Source organism: Thermobia domestica, chromosome 11, assembly GCF_964235325.1.
Source record: "Thermobia domestica chromosome 11, izTheDome1.hap1.1, whole genome shotgun sequence".
Classification (NCBI taxonomy): Eukaryota; Metazoa; Arthropoda; class Insecta; order Zygentoma; family Lepismatidae; genus Thermobia; species Thermobia domestica.
In genome coordinates, this window is record NC_137464.1 from 179024936 (window position 1) to 179045126 (window position 20191).

General features: G+C 36.1%; 1 protein-coding gene across 1 annotated transcript in view; it reads right to left on the minus strand.

Moving 5' to 3' along the window:
* Window positions 1–2675: 2675 nt before the first annotated feature.
* Window positions 2676–20191, minus strand: part of LOC145664586 (developmentally-regulated GTP-binding protein 2) — a 66334-nt gene continuing 48818 nt past the window's right edge. The window contains exon 8 of the mRNA XM_081731378.1: window positions 2676–2988. Within this exon, the coding sequence (XP_081587504.1) occupies window positions 2902–2988 (87 nt within the window). The 3' untranslated portion in view covers window positions 2676–2901. The remainder of the gene's footprint in view (window positions 2989–20191) is intronic.

Consider the following 20191-nt stretch of genomic DNA (forward strand, 5'->3'; position numbering starts at 1 on the left):
TGAGTAAAATAATAATTTCGTTGCATGAATAAAAGTTAAAAAAGAAATACACTGTTCGTCCAAAAACGTAGTTTTGTGGCCGGGCTGACGGTCACAAACATTTACTTTTCGCAAAGCTTTAGTGATTGATCCTTTGTCAACTTGTCAAAACAACTTGTTTGAGAATGTTCATACTGTTTCAAGTAAATGTTTTATGATGTTCACAAACACTAGTTAACAAATCAGAACCGATTCCACTTCTTTGGGATAACAATTCTTTCTCGGATGCACTGATTGTAGTAATACAATGTAATTTAACCACACGTGTATAGCTGTTTTTGTGGTATTCATTTTTTGTTTCCTTTCCTACACTGCACTGTTCTAATTCACATCGCGACATCGTTGTAGGCTAAATTATCACTTGACAGGATGAACAACACTATCTTGCAATCACCCAATAAGTATTCAGTCTTAAGCACTCAGCACGACATAAAAATTTGCACAGAAATACAGCTGAAACCGAAATGAACATTACTATATGGCCACAGTGTAGGATCGGGCAAGATTAGACATGTTCCAACTTGCATTGCTTAGATAAGATTTTTCACGTCAGATTGGTAGTTCAAGACACAACTTGCATGTTCGCGTTAATTAAACGATTTTCAATTCGTAACTAGACCTGCATTAAATTTGATAGTTTATTGTGCATCGTGTACATTCACAGGTAAAAGTTCTGAGAGGAAGAATTGAAATTTACTCCCCTCCCACAGTTGCAAATTCGGTCATTCTTACTTCGTCTCAAACACTGAGAACTACACAATAACTAAAAATAACAGGGAGTTTAAAACTTTAGATAGAGAAAGTATTTTATTCGGGTTCTCATGGAGCGAACATTTGTCCTTGTATACAGGGTGTCTCAAAAGTCCCCTGAGAGGGTTAACTCTGTGATTATCAGAGTTACAACAAAATGTAAGAGGGGAAATCGTCTCCAAATATGATGTTTTCAATCTAAAGTGAAGGATTTTTTAAATCGGACTAGCCGTTTGGGCTGTAAACTCTTTATGCACCCAATGTTAAATGAAAACGCAACATTGCCATTTACCTGCACCCACAACATAAGTGAATGAAGTTACTGTCTTTAGCTAACGTGTCGATGGCCAGCTCTCATTTCAAACATGACCCCCATTCACCATACTTTTACAAAATTTATCCACCTCCCCCAGCCCCTCTATTAATGGCAACGTTGCATTTTAATTTACATTGGGCACATAAAGTGTGTACAGCCCAAACGGCTAGTCCGATTTAGAAAATTCCTTCCCTTTAAATTGAAAACATCATAGTTGGAGACGGTTTTCCCTCTTACATTTTGTTGTAACTCTGATAATGACAGAGTTACCCTATGTCAGGGGACTTTTGAAACACCCTGTATATTTAACTACTACGAACGTAAAATCAAAAATCTTTGACACTATAGATACATACATCAACAAATATATTAAATAAATGTATACTCTTCGTCATACAAAACTGCAATTATGAAAAAAAAAAATTGTACTTTAGTTTGTGCGGTTAGGTTAAGATCGGTTGGCAGGATTTGTATCTGGCACTGGCTTCCCCTTGACTGTTACATAACCTTCATTTCTATGTTATTTAAAAGATAATGGACTGTAGATTTGAAAAATTAATTCAATTTTAACATTAAATTCACTTTGATTATATTATAGTTCGGCAAGCAGAAAGAAATATAAAATTTCGAAAATGAATGTTTCTAGCCTGGTTATCCCGCTTCTCTTTAACCCCCTTCTGCCCCCCCCCCCCGCCCCCCACACACAAACAATAGGTATACTTGAGACCTGCGTAACTGAATAGAGCAATAATGTGCCAATACCTTGCTCGCATCAATGGCAATAACACTTTAGAGACGACGCGAAATGCTGGCGCGATGGCCTTGAAGGGTTAAACGAGAATTACTAACCGAAGCATTCAAAAAACCACTAATTTTATTTTACAGTCTCTTAGAACATACCTTAAGGTTCAATTTTTAAAAAAGAGCGTCAAGGTAATTGGTCCGCCTCAGTGATAATGCGCATTACGTAAAATTAGAAATGTACATTAAAAAAATAACTATTTTGAAGTGCAAGGATGCATTTCTCACCCTGAATATATAGCAATCTTGATTTTTTTTTTTTAATTAGCTCTACAGACTTACTTCAACTTCGGGTAGAAATTTCCAAGTAATACATTGCGTAGATACTGAGATATGAATTTTTGTATTAAACTCTACGAAATATTAGATGGCCTCGAGGACGACCGGGATGCCTGAAATTCTGAAATTTTGGTCTTGTATTTCTCACAAACTATTAGGATTTCGGAAGAAAAATTTTACAGGTTGTCATATCTTAGTGGTGTTAACAAGTACACGAAGTTTCATTAAAATCTGAATCGGTGGGTGACATGGCCTGGGTGAATTGACGTGGAATGAGCCTTTTCCCATCTCCTTGCTTATGCATATTTACCCAAACCATATTACTCCTAGCCGGCATAACCGTGGGACGTAAGACTTACAGATTTCATTTCATAATACTCTTGGTCCACTTATTCTGAAGTTGTTGATAAGAGCACATATTTGACGTAGACATACACTTTTCCTGGCGACCATACTTATACTGGCAATAGGAATACGAAATCTCGTGGTGTAAATAGTAAATATTTTATTAATTTGTTTTGCGAAATATGAAAGAAACAAGCAACATAAATACGCTAAGGATATAGTCATATTTTTGATGTTAACATAAAAAAGCATGTATCATGCTTCCACTTCCGCAAGTATTCGTCCAATTCACCAAAAATGCACAGACACGAGAACATTTTTATTTGTCTCTTTTTAAACATTCCTTCAATGCACATGTTCATCATTAACTTCTATTTCTTTACAACTTGGATTACATCTTCATCGTTCATCACATGATGAAGGCCAACTCGTTGAGGAGAATATTTCGTACTTGTGCCCTGAAAGAAAAAAAACATTGTTTTAGACTTCAGATGAAGAAACATACTATGCAAAATATAAATTATGATATTACGCAATTTTAATTAATACTCATATTGCTTTAAATGTTACGTGCATTAAACTTAATCCGTAAAAGTAAGACTACATTCAGAAATAGCAGATCGACAGAAAATGAAGTACACGTTCATTACACTTAGCTTTAAATAAAAATGCATAAATAAAATTAACGTAACTTTTTTTAAAAATATACACCTGTATTTATTTCTTCAAACGATAATCGTGCCTGTTCAGCCATATGGTTGTGAAACATGGTCGCTTACTCTGAGAGAACAACGCAGACTGAAAGTATTTGAGAATAAAATCCTGAGATGAATATTCGGACCCAAAAGGAACGGGAATGGAGAATGGCGAAAACTTCGTAACGAAGAACTACATAATTTATACCGCTTACCAAACATTGTTAGGGTCATCAAGTCTAGGAGGCTCAGGTGGGCAGGTTATGTGGCCAGAATAGAAGCAGGAACGCTTTCAAAGTTTTGACTGGAATCCAATCGCAAAACGCCCATTAGGAAGACCTAGGCGTGATGGAAGGACAACATTAAGATGGATCTTGCAGAAATAGGAATGCAAAGTAGAAACTGGGTCCACTTGGCTAAGGACAGAAGTCAGTGGAGAGCTTTTGTGAACGCGGCATTGAACTTCCGGGTTCTATAAGCCATAGAGTTAGTTAGTTAGTTATTTCTTCAATTTGGCTCATTTCAATATCTTTATTTAGCAATATTTTTTAGAATCGGAGTTTAATTTTTCTTATTTGTGTGGTACGTATTTACGTTCTGAACAAATACTGCTACCACTACTACTGCACTCATAATAAACTGATTGAAGTTTAATGGAGATGTCAGCAACGAAGCTATTTGACCCTGTCACGATCGACACGACTGCTCAAACACGGAATGCCGTAAATTAAATTTAAAGACGAAAATATCAAAATACAAAAAAACTGCAAAACAGAAATAAAAGCCTAAAAGAAGAGAAAAAATAATAAATGTGCAAGATTAAGTGTATAACTATAACAGGAAATAGGAAATATGTAACTAACAATGATATACCGTATAACAATAATTAAGCTTCTTCGTGGCTAAGCGATTAGTGTACGCGCCTTTGGCCTGGGAGGCCCGGGTTCGATTCCCGGTGGGAGTTCATACAGTTCGGATTCCACGTTAATCAGTAGGTTCCGTCTAATAAAGAACTTGTCGAACTAGAATGGTAGACCCCCGCCACCCTACAAGAGAACAAAAGGTGCGAATTTTTTACCTTTTGTGCTTTTATTATTTTTTTTTCTACTCTGTGTTTTGATATTTTTTTGAAAGACTCAGACACTGGACAACACAAACACTGGACGCACATAATAGCAGATCGGAATCGGTGCACGTTTAATCCAGATGGAGGAAGACGTTCACAGACCATTCATTTCTTAAGACTCCCAACAACCAAAGAGCACGCCACAATCGGTACTCATCGATTCCAGATGGAGGAAGTAGTAATTGCATGACTTGGTCTCACTTTGGACTTTGACCCCCAGCTTTGTGACGTCATAGGACAAAGGTCAATGACCTTGGCCCGGAGTCAATGACCTAGGGGTACTTAGGACCATCCCCTCTAGATTTCGGCAGGGGTACCTTGGCTTACCCCCTAAATTTTGGCAGGGGTACATAGGATTACACCCCTTAAATTTTGGAAATTACCAAATCTAAAAATTTGGTATGGTAGCCTAGGACTAGGGTATGTACCTCTATCAGTATTGGGGGTCCATCTCGTTCCCTTTTATGGGTAATAAATTGCCAAAAATTCAAACTTCGGAGGTTTTTGACCTAATTTATCCCCTTTCATGAGGTGTTATTACCTTTTATAGTAATATAGGCATGTACAGGACTACATTCCCTTTCATAAGACATGGGTACATTAATGCACCCCTTTAAAAATTTGGGAGGGATACCTTGGCCTACCCTTTAAATTTTGGAAATTGCCCAATTTAAACATTTGATATAATACTATAGAACCCTAATATGTATCACTATAAATTTGGGTGGTCCACCTCGTTCCATTTCATGGGTAAGAAATTGTCAAAATACAAACGTAACCGATACGTTGTACCACTTGTTCGGTTTTTGGCCCAATTTATTCCCTTTGATGAGGTCCTATTACCTTAGAGGTTATATGGGCATGTATAGGGGTTCATTCTCTTACATAAGACATATGTACATTGATGCACCCTTTTTAAAATTTGGAAGGGGTACCTTGACCCACCTGTTAAATTTTGGAAATTGTCCAATTTAAACATTTGGTATCATAGTACAGGACCTCAATATGTACCACTATAAATTTGGGTGGTTCACCTCGTTCCCTTTCATGGGTAAAGAATTATCAAAAAAAAAAAATCAAATTTCGGAGTTTATTGACCCCCTTTGATGAGGTTTCATTACCTTATATTTTGGATATTGTCCTATTTAAACATTTAATATAGTACTATAGGACCGTAATATGTATCACCATAAATTTGGATGGTCCTTCGTTTCCTTCTATGGATCAAAAATTTGCCAGGAATTTAAGTTTGGGGGGATATTGACCCAATTTTTTCTCTTTAATGAGGGCTTTATTATTTTATATGAACATATGAATGTGTTTAGGGGTCTATTTTCTTTTATAAGTCAGGAGTACATTGATGCTTTCATCTTAAAATTTGGCAGAGGTACATTGGCCCACTCCTTAAAGTTTAGAAATTTCCCAATTTGGTATAATAGTACCGAGCCCTAACAAATATTATAAATTTTGTTCTGTTTCATGAGTAAAAATTGTCAAAAATGTAAATTTTGGAACTAATTGAACCCCTTTGATAAGGATTTCACACGTTATATGGATGTGTACAGGGATTTATTTCCTTTATACTTTGATGCTCACTTTTTAAAAATCTGTTGGGTACCTGGGACTATTCCTTAAATTTGGGAATTACCAAATAACAAAATTTGGTAAACATTTTCTAGGTCCTATTGTAAATGTCGGTCTCTATCTTGTTCCCGTTTGATATGGATTTATTACCTTATATGTGTACAGGATTTATTACTTGTTTCATAAGACACAAGTGTATTTGTGCAAGAATCTTAAAAATTTTGGGATTGGTACACACCTATTCACAAAAAGCTGGAAACTTGTTTAGAAACTAAGTCCGAAAAAGTGAGCCTAGATCCGTCACAATTCCCGCAGATCTATACACAGGGAATTGCATTTTCCCTCCGTTCTTTATATAGACACTAGATGCAAACCCTACTGTCATCCGAGCGATGTGAAAATGTATAAACAAAATCAAACTACTTATTTCTGAGATTAATATTGATTGCACAGTTCATGCACAGTTCCAATATGCAAAAACAATCAATATCTTAAGTAGAAATTACTGAAAAAGACCGAAAATGACTATTTAAAACTTCAAGTGTAACCTGCGCTTGGAGCGATACAATTATCAATATTATAACGCATTTCCTTCTAAGTGCTTCCGTAGCTATGCGGGTTTAGTAATGCTGATAGAAATTTCTGAAGCGAAGGGCGACGGTTCGAGCCTCCGTGCGGAAGTTCGTTTTTATTTCTTCCTTTTTTTAAAAAAAAAAATATATGGGAACATTGTTATAAATATAAATTTCTACTTTGAAGTGCTTGGAAAAACAATCAGACGAACTGTCACTTTTCAAATCTGTTATATTTGCTAGCCCGCCATTTCCAGAATTTATGTATGAAAACGTTAACACAGACGTCAAAAATGCAAATTATTCATGTTCCTGATATATATATATATATATATATATATATATATATATATATATGTGTGTGTGTGTGTGTGTTGTGTGTCTCATAACTCTGTAACACTTTTTTTCGTGAAAAATGCTGAACTACGAACACATGACGTATGCCTTGTCGCAGCAGACGAGTTTCTCCACTTAAGCCTACGAGTAACGAAATCACCTACAGCCAAACAGCTGCAATTCATTCATTAGTCATGGCTCATCGTGGTCAGAATGTTCGCGAGCAGCTTACTGCTCTTGCTGAATACGGTGGTATGAGTGTGAGACAAGCTAGCGAACGTCTTGGTGTTCCCTGTTCTACAGCATATACTTGGTGGAAGAAATACTCAGAAACAGGTAACGTATCTAGAAAACCTTGCACTGGCCTTCAAAGGGTTTCAACCCCACAAGATCGGGCCCTAGTTGATGTAAGCCGTCGCAATCCTTTCATATCATCCCGGCAGTTAGTGATAGCGTCTCGTTTTCCTGGCTCCTTCCTCACCGCTCGGCGACGCCTTAAAGATGCAGGGCTTCACGCATATCGAGCAGTGTGTAAGGAGCAATTGACGGATAGTCATAAAATTGATCGACTAGCAGTTGCTGAGGCAAATATTGGTCGTAACTGGGATCATGTAATCTTCACAGACGAAAAGATATTCTCTTCAGCAAATGATGGTCATCGACTTGTGTATAGACCCACAGGAAAACGTTATGATCCACAGTACATGCACAGAACGCATCGAATGGGGCATGTTACTATTCACTGCTGGGGATGGCTGTGTAAAGATACAGTTGGTGAATTACACCGTATAGAAGGCCGATTGAACAGCCAGAAGTATCTGAATATTGTGCAGTATGGCTTGCTCCCCGCTGCGAGAAATTTATTTGAAGACGGCATTGTAGATGTTCAACAAGATCATAGCTCAATACATGATTCCCATCTAGTTCAAGCCTGGTTTTAAGAGGAACCCAATATTGAGCTAGTCGACTGGGTTCCAAGAGGATCTGACTTGAACCCAATGGAAAATCTATGGGCGGAAGTTACAACAACTCTACACAAAAATTGGCCTGATCCCCCCCACCAAGGACAGCTGACGCACTTTGAGAGCTAGTTTCTGACGCGTGGGAAGAAATAGCACAGGGACATCAAAATGTCGCTAGCTTGGTTAACTCATTACCAAGAAGATTACGATGCGTCATCCAAGCTAATGGCGATTATACGAGATATTAATACCTGAATAAAGATTTGTCTTCATACCCAGGTGACCTTCGAGCTCAGCTCACTAAGTTTTTCCATTTTTCCTTTAATATTGCTTTCATTGGGACGTTTGCGTTTCGTCGGAATGTGCAATATATATTTATTTCTGCTCCTTTGTTTACCCTACACAGACAGTCCAGTGGTTAGCACGAGTGCCTTTGGTGTACGGGGTACCGGGTTCTATTCCCACTGGGAGAGGCTTGTGTTTTTACCTATCTGTAATAATTCTGTGTTCGTGCCCCTGTTGTTAAAGAGGTAATTCTGTGTTCGTGCCCCTGTTGTTAAAGAGGTACTGCTAAAACTATAAAACCGAGTAAAACAATTACAAAAAAAACATCAGTTACTGAGAAACGTTCGGTAAGTCAGTTTTGTTTTAATATCTAATGCCTAGCGCGTTCGTTGTTGGGTCTTATAGCCGCGGGTTCAATTCCCGTTAAGGGTCCATTAAAATTTTACTTGAACTAGAATTTATTTGCATGAATCACCCGTCTTCTTTAGCCTAAAGGACTTAAACGTTGAGAAAAGTATATGGTAAAAATGAAGTAAATAATAATAAGACAGTAATACTGCTATTAATCTGTATCTATCTACATAGAATATAAATGAAAAAGACGTCGTCTATCAGAACAAAAAATGGCTTAACCGTTTGAAATTATTTTTATTAGTTAACACTTTCACCTTCATCTGACTCATGGGCACCCAAAGGGGGCAGGATGGGCCACCCTCTGACTCACGAAATGCATACAAACAGAAATACCAAACATAATATAAAGCAACCATGAAGATAACCCCTCCTAGAACATTTTAGGGTGCCATGCGTTGACTGGCTTGTTGTCACGCCATTTTTATTAAGATGCGTATCCTAAAATTTATGCCAAAAATAGAATATCTCACATTTGTGAGATGAAACTTGATCCCATGCCGTTAACGTCGCCAATATCTAGTGGCCCACTTATCGGTAAATGTCGATCGTCGATATAGCGACGCATCGAAAGATTGCCGCTAGTGTGTGTCTGGCGGCAGGGTTTCGTCGAGTCGAAACATACATCTACAGTAGGGGTGTTGCAGTTACCACCACGTAGCGGCAATGGCTTCTTTTCGGTCCGTCTTTCGATTCGTCGCGGAGAATCAGCGAAAGGACCGAAACGACTTATCGCCAGTCATGTGCATGCGTTTATTATTATATAATTGTTTTTCCTGACGAATGTTCCTAAAGTGAGCTCCGGGGTCAAGAGTAACCCATGCTTCTACATCACAAGGTTGCTGTTCCGCGTCATTCCGGGAGAACTTTATATATATTTTGTAAGTGTTTTTTAGACTCATCTCAATGTAAATGAATCATGCATATAAGCTATTTAACATATTTTGGTGGAGTAATTTCGTAATTCATTGGCATTTCGTCGCGTCTCTGCCACCGGTGGCCTACTGGCGGTATAATTTTCAAAACGGAGGTGGGGCCACCGCGAATCGTTGCACGGGGCTATCAATTTTTGGTGAGAGATCACTATTTACCCATCGATGGTACACCGACGCTTACGGCACGGGGTAACGCTACATTAAATTTAATTAGGAAATCACTATAGTTGCTATAAGAACTAGCTTTTGAACTTGGACTGTGTAATATTGGTTGGTGTTTTGAGGCAAACATTTCCTAAGTTCAACTTCGAGTATCTTCGGGAAACAGTAAACCAAAGATGATAGGTTCGAACCTACAATCCAACGTTCACAATCGAAAACATTCTGTAAATCTGTATTTTTCTCTTTTAAGTGTAATAAGATATGTTGATCCGTTATTAACTGTACTGTAGAAACAATTCATCATTGTAATACTTAAGGATAAAGTATTTCGAAATTATGTATACATGGGAGCACATGGTAGTTACCTCAATCCAGCTATAATTAATGCCCTCAATTTCCTTCGTGCAGTTCAAACCGATTTTCCTGCAAGCTGTTACACAACGACAATTAGTCTAGTTGTCTACGTGTCGAACTGCTGAACCAAAGGACGAGGGATCGAATCTCGGAGATGGACATGTAAATTTTTATTACTTGCAGAATTATACATTTCACCCATAATAAAATGAGCATTTAAACAGTTGGTGTTTCCGTGGAAAAGTAAGAATTTATTTCAAGTTAAACTTCTGAGCAGTGAAGCAAACCGAATTGGGCTCAGGGTTTTCCGAATACCTGACGACTTGAATAAATCATACGACATGCCTTTAGCATGGAGTTAAAGAGCTTTCTGATACGTATAAAGAAATCTCACTGACCTAAAATCCATTATGAAATAGGACCTACCAGAAGCTTCAACACCACGTCTGCGTCACTTCGGTGAACGCTGTATCGAAACTTCCTATATAAATTTCACTCACTTGTCTAGTCAATCCATCGTACTTGGTTTGTTAGCTAACTATATTGAAGGGGTATAGACGAACAATATGCAAAATCCATTTTTCAATTTTGTCAGGAAACGAAGAAAATGTGACGCCCTTATGTTTCAGAATTGTTGAACTTTTTTTTTTCGGAAGGGGGGAGGGGGTTGATTTCACTCATCTGCTGTAAGTAGTGACTACTGCTGTTAACCATTGCTTTCTTTCATTTTTCATTTACACATCCTATCCTCTTTCAAGTTCGGTTCCACATGCCATTCCATTTAGTTTCATATATTCTGTTCAATTAAATACACATTCCTCAATCTCTTATAATATGTCCACATTAACAAAACGGTTCTCTTGCTTTCTTTCTAATAATGATGATTTAGATTTCAAGAGAGTTAGTTTTAAATAAACTTGCAACCAATTTGTTAATTACTACGAGCATTGAGTTCTTCCTCATTGTGTGTTAATATATATTCTTCAGTGTTTACATTTTAATAATAATAAATATTTATGCCACAATTAGATATAATTGCAGTATACGAAGGTTAAGTGGGTAATAAAGCAGTTCAAGCCAATATCTTACTTCAATCTGTATCGTAGATTACAATTATCGTTAAAAGAAATTGAATATTCGCATCCAAAATTGAGTTTATCTAGGTAGGATGGATAGGGATGCGCACGAGACAAGATTTGAGGCCGTCTCATCTCGACAATATGCTGTAAAAGTGGTCTCGACTCGAATTTTGCCAGGAAAATTCTGTCTCGACTCGACTCTGCGCATCCCTAAGGATGGACAGTCTGAAGAGCCCAGTATTCCAAAGCTGGCGGGGTAACCAATTACACCATTACGCAACATCTATTTCAGATACAACCATTATTATACACTTCATTTTCACAAGCTGCTTCTTATAATAACTATATCGATTTCCTACTTAAATTCAATTATAGATAATTGTTCTTATGTAGCAGCTAATATTCATGCTATACAGTATAAAACAAGTACACATTCAATGTAAATAAATACAAATGTAAGATATTACAGACTACTGGCATTGCGATTTAACCGATTTTAAGCAGTATATATTTTCTAAATAATTGTTCAAATTGCTTTATAAGAATCCAGATTAGGAGGTACCCTAAGCTTTTGTAATGCGAAAAAAATACAAGCATATATATATATATAGGTGTATTTTAGGATACTTCCGTGCTTGATACCCCCCCCCCCCCGCCGAAATGTTATGTTTATTCAAATAAAATATTGTAGAGTGAATGAAATATCTTGTAGAATGTTCACATTTCCAAGAATGAAGTTAGCAAAGCTCCCCGAAATATATATATATGAATACTTTTCATGTTGGACGTGTGATTTTAGGTATTCAACTGTGTTCACATTTCTCATTTTAGCGTTTTCGTATATGAATTAGGACATGGCGGGCTAGTAAATGTGACGGGGATTTGAAAAGTGACAGTTCGTCGGATAATGTGTTTCCAATCACTTCACAGTAGAAATTTATATTTATAAAAACGTTCTCATATATATATATTTTTTTTTAAAAAGGGAGAAAAACTTTAACTTTCCGCACGTAGGTTCGAACCGTCACCCTTCGTTTCAGAAATGTCAGTAGCAGTACTAAACCCGCTTGACCACAGACGCAACTTACAAGAGATTGTATTACAATATTGATAACAGAATCGCTCCAAGCACAGGTTCCTACTTGGAGGTTTAAATATCCATTTTCTGTCGTTTTTAGCAATTTCTACTTAAGATAATGGTGTATAGATCTGCGGGAATTGTGAAGGATTTAGGATCACTTTTTCGGACTTGGTTTCTGAACGAGTTTCCAGCTTTCTGTGAACAGGTGTGTACATTTCTTATTGTGAAATCAATAATTGGTAATTGTTCTTAAAATTGGGTGGTATCCGAGGTTATTGACCTCATTGAGAGCTAACTACAACATATAATTATGTAGTTAATTCTAAGACTTAGGTATATCGAAAGAGGTACGTAGGACCATTCTTTAAATTTGGGAATTGTGATAAACAAAATTTTAGTATGAGGCGCGATGTTTGAATGTTCAATACGTGATTAATATGAAACAATACTTTGAACTTTAGTCACAGCTCATAGTCTAAGATCATTGGTGGTGGTTGATTCTTTACCTTGAGCTTTAGAAATCTAATAGGTAACCTTATTGAATCTTATGCTACAACACTTTGAAATTTAATCACAAGGTGATGTAATCTGATCACTGGCAAAGTTATTGTTGATGCAATTTGATTGGTTGATCACTATCTTTTGTGCAATCTGATTGGTTGATGATTTTCAAATCTTTGCTGCATTCAGTTTTAAGTTTTGTTTAACATTTATCGATTACTCTTTAAAAATCTTGGTTTGAACATTTTCGTTCAACATTTTGCACTCAGTGATAAATATGATCAAAACCGTTTATTTGTTAATCGAATAGTTAAAAACCGGTTTGATGGTTAACGTTGAAAATTTTGAAAGTTTTTTCAAAAAATTTAGTTTGAAAAATTTTGTTTGAAAATGTTTTGTTTCAAAATTTTGTTTGAAATTTTGGTTTGAAAATTTTTTCTTGATAAAGTTTTTGTTTCAAAATTTTGGTTTGAATTATTTTTAAGTTTGTGCACTCATTGGTAAAGAACCAGTTTAGAACAAAAACATCTGGCAAAACTGTTTATCATGATGTAATAGCACACGTCAGAATATGCAATGTCATCATGGCTACTTGTCTACAGTTTCTAAACTCACGTGATGTGATGAAATCATTTACCAAGATTACTGATTTACAACAGAATATACCTTATAGAATCCTTGCTATTCAAATGATCCCTACAAAGTTTGCATTACGAATCGTAGTGAAGCTTGAGAATAATAATATTTTACCATCAAGATATTGACCCATGGAAGCTTCAAAACAAGAAGAGCTATTACGTTTCTTAAACACTGGATCTGTATCTTTATGCTACAAAGGATTCTTGGGTCGAAGTCATCAATTTGAATTTGAATTTGAATTTAGCCTCATCTGTGAATTTGGTTTCGTCAGCAACAGCTCTATGACTTGTGATGAAATCATGAATTCAAACGTTAGCAAATTCGATGTCAGCAATAGCTGTATGATGAAATCGTCAATCACACAATTCGATCTGTGAATTTGGTTTGGTTAGCACATTCCTTTCCAATGACGTCAGCAATAGCTCTGATGAAATCATCAATGGAAACGTCAGCAAATTCCGTGTCAGTCTGTAAGCTATAATCCCTGAAATCATTCGAGCAAGTGCGTTTCAGCAGGAAAGATGTGTACTTCTAATGATAAAGAATTCCTCTTCGCAAGCTACTATGCGATAAATATATTTAAAACAAAACATGTGATGATTGGTATCAGTGCTACAACGTTTGAACCTGTGATTCGTTTGGGCAAAGCAGAACAATTTGGTGTAAAACTGAACTTTGAAGAATGGCAGATATTATGTACACGAATCGGCCAAAAGAAATGATTATTTTCATGATGAGCTAAATGTGACCACAGTCAAATCATTAGGCTCAAATCATGAAGTGGTGCTACGTACTGTCCTCGAGAAAAAGATAGTGCTGCTACGTAAAAAGAGTACATTGCATGAACCCCGCAACATGGTGTATCTAACGCAAACGGAATGGACCAAATTTATCAATGTATTCCAGTGTGTAAAACATGCAGTGGAAGTGTGCAACAAAACAAGTATATTCCCGAAAAAGTACTATTTTGAAAAATGTGTCATGCATATTGTACACCATATGTATAAATGATGAGATGGTTGTCAACACCGTTCGTGGGTGCATACCTGTATTGATAAACAGTTTATTTGTGGTCATATGGACATTGAGTTTCCACCTATCGATATTGCAATAGACATTAAAAGACTTCAATTGGAATTAAAATTATACGCTAAAGACAAACTAGTACAAGAATTACAAAATACATTGTGTCGACAATATCCAGATCCTTTATCTGGTATGGATGTATGTAATTAACCAGTGCAGTGTAATAAAATAATCAATTTCAATGATTTGTGTTTTTCAAGTACAACCCCACGTTCTGACGTGTACTATTGCATCATGATAAACAGTGATGCTAGATGTATTTGTTCTGAACAGTTCCGGTTCTTTACCAATGAGTGCACAAACTTAAAAAAAAATTCAAACCAAAATTTTGAAACAAAAACTTTAACAAAAAAAAAATTCAAACAAAACTTTCAAACAAAAAATTTCAAAAAATTTTCAAACAAAAAAATTTGTAACAAAGTTTTAATACAAAAGTTTCAAGCAAAAAATTCTGAAACAAAATTTTCAAACAAAAAATTTCAAGAATTTGTAACAGAAATTTCAAACAAAATTTTGAAAAAAAAAATTCAAACCAAAATTTCACACAAAATTTTCAAACAAAAATTTTAAACAAAATTTTGCAAACTAAAATGTTTGAAAAATATTCACGTTTCACGGTTAACCGTCAAACTTCATCCGGTTTTTAACTATTCGATTAACAAATAAACGGTTTTGATCATATTTATCAGTGTGTGCAAAATGTTGAACGAAAATGTTCAAACCAAGATTTTTAAAGAGTAATCGATAAATGTTAAACAAAACTTAAAAACTGAACGCAGCAAAAATTTGAATATCATCAACCAATAAGATTGCACGAAAGATAGTGACCAACTAATCACAAAGATTTGAAAGTCATCAACCAATCAGACTGCATGAACGATAGTGATCAACCAATCAAATTGCATCAACAATAACTTTGCCAGTGATCAGATTACATCATCTTGTGATTAAATTTCAAAGTGTTGTAGCATATCAGATATCATATTACCTTTAGACGATCAGTCATAAGATTCAATAAGGTTACCTATCAGATTTCTAAAGCTCAAGGTAAAAAATCAACCACAACCAATGATCTTAGACTATGAGCTGTGACTAAAGTTCTGAGTATTGTTTCATATTAATCAGGTATTGAACATTCAAACTTCGCGCCTCATACTAAAATTTTGTTTATCACACTTCCCAAATTTAAAGAATGGTCCTACATATCTCTCTCGATATACTTAAGTCATAGAATTAACCATATAATTATATGTTGTAGTTAGCTCTCAATGAGGTCAATAACCTCGGATATCACCAAATTTTAAGAACAATTACCAATATTGATTTCACAATAAGAAATGTACTACTCTCAAAATTTAAGATTGGTGCACAAATACACCTGTATCTTATGAAACAAGTAATAAACCCTGTACACATATAAGGTAATACAGCCATATCAAAGAAGGTAAAATAGGTCAATAACCTTCGAAATTTGAATACTTGGCCATAAGAGGGAACAAGATAGACACTGACATTTACAATAGGACCTAGAGAATGTTTACCAAATTTTGTTATTTGGTAATTCCCAAATTTAAGAAACAGTCCCATGTACCGAACAGATTTTAAAAAAGTGAGCATCAAAGTATAAAAGAAATAAATCCCTGTACACATCCATATAACGTGTGAAATCCTTATCAAAGGGGTTCAATTAGTTCCAAAATTTACATTTTTGACAATTTTTACTCATGAAACAGAACAAAATTTACAATATTTGTTAGGGCCCGGTACTATTATACCAAATTGGGAAATTTCTAAACTTTAAGGAGTGAGCCAATGTACCTCTGCCAAACTTTAAGAGGAAAGCATCAATGTATTCATGACTTATAAAAGAAAATAGACCCCTAAACACATTCATATGTTCATATAAAATAATAAAGCCCTCATTAAAGAGAAAAAATTGGGTCAATATCCCCCCAAACTTAAATTCCTGGCAAATTTTTGATCCATAGAAGGAAACGAATGGACCATCCAAATTTATGGTGATACATATTACGGTCCTATAGTACTATATTAAATGTTTAAATAGGACAATATCTATATATATAAAAGAGAACGTACAAAATCCTTTGTCCGCTCATCACGCTAATACGGCTGAACCAATTTCTTTCATTTTTGGGGGATTATTAGGATTTGGACCCTAGATGGTTTTTATCATATCACTTTAATTTTTAATTACCAGTGTCTTGAGATAATTGACCATTCAAGTGTCCATAACGTACAAATCCTTTGTTATTAGTTCATCATAGGTAAAAATAAACGTATTTATATGCAACCCGCATGACCGTGTCACTCGGCGGGTTAACATAAATGACAGGCGATATAGAGCGGAAAATAGCTTGAATCTTCTGTTTAAAATTTTTTAATTGATTTGCTTATTTTTACAGACACTTTTACAATATGCCAGCACCGGGATGACCGCAGCGAAGCGGGGCGGGTTAACATAAATGACAGGCGATATAATGTTAAGATTTACTGCAATCTTCTATGGTTTTTATCATATCACTTGAAAGCGAAAAAGTAAAAATTATCTAAGTAACAAAGTTTATTGCGTTCCGGGGTGACCGCAGCGAAGCGGGGTGAACGCTGCTAGTCCAAAATATAAGGTAATGAAACCTCATCAAAGGGGTCAATAAACTCCGAAATTTGATTTTTTTTTTTTTTTGATAATTCTTTACCCATGAAAGGGAACGAGGTGAACCACCCAAATTTATAGTGGTACATATTGAGGTCCTGTACTATGATACCAAATGTTTAAATTGGACAATTTCCAAAATTTAACAGGTGGGTCAAGGTACCCCTTCCAAATTTTAAAAAGGGTGCATCAATGTACCTATGTCTTATGTAAGAGAATGAACCCCTATACATGCTCATATAACCTCTAAGGTAATAGGACCTCATCAAAGGGAATAAATTGGGCCAAAAACCGAACAAGTGGTACAACGTATTGCTTACGTTTATATTTTGGCAATTTTTTACCCATGAAAGGGAACGAGGTGAACCACCTAAATTAATAGTGATACATATTAGGGTCCAGTACTATTATACCAAATGCTTAAATTGAACAATTTCCAAAATTTAAGGGGAGATCCAAAGGTACCCCTCCCAAATTTTTAAAGTAATGCATCAATGTACCCATGTCTTATGTAAGGGAATGGACCTCTATACATGCCCATATAACCATATAAACTAATAAGATCTCTTTAAAGGAGATAAATTAGGTCAACCCCCCCCCCCGAAATTTTGGCAATTATTTATCAAAACAGGGAACGAAATAGACCCCCAATACTGATAGAGGTACATACTATGGTCCTAGGCTAGCATACCCCAATTTTTAAATATGGCAATTTCCAAAATTTAAGGGGTGGGCCAAGGTACTCCTCCCGAATTTTTAAAGGGATGCACCAATATACACATATCCAATAAAAGAGAATGAACCCCTATACACGCCCATATAACCATATAAGGTAATATTACCTCATCAAAGGGATAAATTGGTTCAAAAACCGAACACGTGGTATAACGTATCGCGTACTGTTGTATTTTGGCAATTTCTTACCCATGAAAGGGAACGAGGTGGACCACCCAAATTTATAGTGATACATATTAGGATTCTATACTATTATACCAAATGATTAAATTGGGCAATTTTCAAAATTTAAAAGGTGGGCCAAGGTATCCCTCCCAAATTTTTAAAGGGGTGCATTAATGTACCCATATCTTATGAAAGGGAATGTACCCCTGTACATGCCCATATAACTATATAAGGTAATAACACCTCATCAAAGGGTATAAATTAGGAAAAAAAAACCTCCGAAATTTGAATTTTTCGCAATATTTTTTAACCATAAAAGGAAACGAGTTTGACCCCCAGTACTGATGGAGGTACATACCTTGGTCCTAGGCTACCATACCAAATTTTTTGATTTGATAATTTCCAAAATTTAAGGGGTGTGGTTCTATGTACCCCTGCTAAAATTTAAGGGGTGGGCCAAAGTACCCCTGCCAAAATGTAGAGGGGTGGTCCTAAGTACCCCTAGGTCATTGACCCCGGACCGTCATTGACTTTTGACTTATGACGTCACAAAGCTCGGGGTCAAAGTCCAAAGTGAGAGCAAGTCATGCAATTACTACTGAGAAAGGCGTCCACAGACCATCCACTTCCCAAGATTCCCACCAACCACACGTGAGTCCGGTTGTGTTATTCGCTGCTGAGAGAGCATGCGAGAACATGCGGATGTGGGGTGATGTATGCATGAAAAATAAAACCGCCCTCTAAGCTCCACCCCAACCCGACGATGACGGTCCATTACATGGAGGGGGTGCGATTATAATAAAGATTTTGTCTGTATCAATTTCATCATTATAAATTTACTATCAGTATTTGTGAAAGTCAACCTGCAGAACAACTCTGACTTTTGTCATGGAATGAAGACATGTAAGTCATGAGTGGTTTTCAGAGAGATATTGCGCCATTCCTCATGGAGTACAGCATTCAGTTCTATGGACTGAGGAGAATATCTGCTCTGAAGCCTAACACCAAAACTGAAGACAGTGTCTGATGAAGCCAAATGCTCAGTTAGTTAGCGAAACTGTTAGACAGTTATTAATTTAAAATAAACTTGCTTTGTTCAGTAATCTGTATTTCTAGTTTAAGTTATTTAAGATAGCAAACTAAATATGGACCATTAGTTGCCGGTATATATATATATATATATATATATATATATATATATATATATATATATATATATATATATATATGGTTTAGACACGTGACGAAAAGAAAGAACATCCCTAGTTGAATATATCCGTCTGGACTGGACAACAAATATCTCGCAATACAGAATATTGATGGAAAGGATTAAAAGCGTCGGTCCGTACACTCCCCGAAACAGACGTAAGAACATCAAACAGTACCACCATCTCCTATTTCTGGACAAGTTACTTTCTATGGATCAGTTTCTTTCCTTTCTTACTTGGATTTACTGACCTTCTCAAATATACCGAAACACAGTGAAAGATGTTTTGAGGGGGTTTCTAACTTAAGAAATGAGGACCACATAGTTGTCCAACACAGAAAGGTAAATTTAAAATCTTGCTCCATGCGACCAAGTTACAAGATAGAGGTGGCTATATTACAGAGTTAACAAGTGAGGCAAATGCAGGTTTTACAAAAGTAAGGCCAAGTTAACAGGTCTATAACTCTCCCCGTGCTCAGTAGGGGATGATGCTAGATATACAAAGAAGAGGAAAACATAATATGACCTTTAACTTCCAGTGCCTTGTTTCGACGATAGAGCTCAGTAAATATATGACGATGTAGCAACACAGCATGGCACAATACAAGATAATTATCTAACAGAGTAAAGTTACCACTGTTTGGCATGAAGTAGAGTAACGAGTATGACTGGCAACCAGGAATTTCGTGTTTGAATCCCATAACCAGTATCATCTTGTTTTCTGTGCAAAATGTTATTGCAAGCTAAATGTGAATGGAAACGAAACAAAATGGAAATAGTGTGAATAGAAATAAGCACACTGGTGTACCATGTAAATGTTTTAACCTTTTTTGAATTATGCTACAAGGTGGACATAACGGTTGTACATGTTCTGACAAAGACACAAGCAACTTACATACTATACAAATGCATACCATGCGCATTCCTCGCGTGCCAAGCGACTAGGAGGCTCACCTCCAATGCACGTGGAACTCCCTTGTGGCTATATGATTAGACCTGGGTTCGATTTCTGATGGAAGTTTATGTGGTTCGGATCCCACGTTAAGCTGTAGGTCCATGTCTTATATAGGCTCGG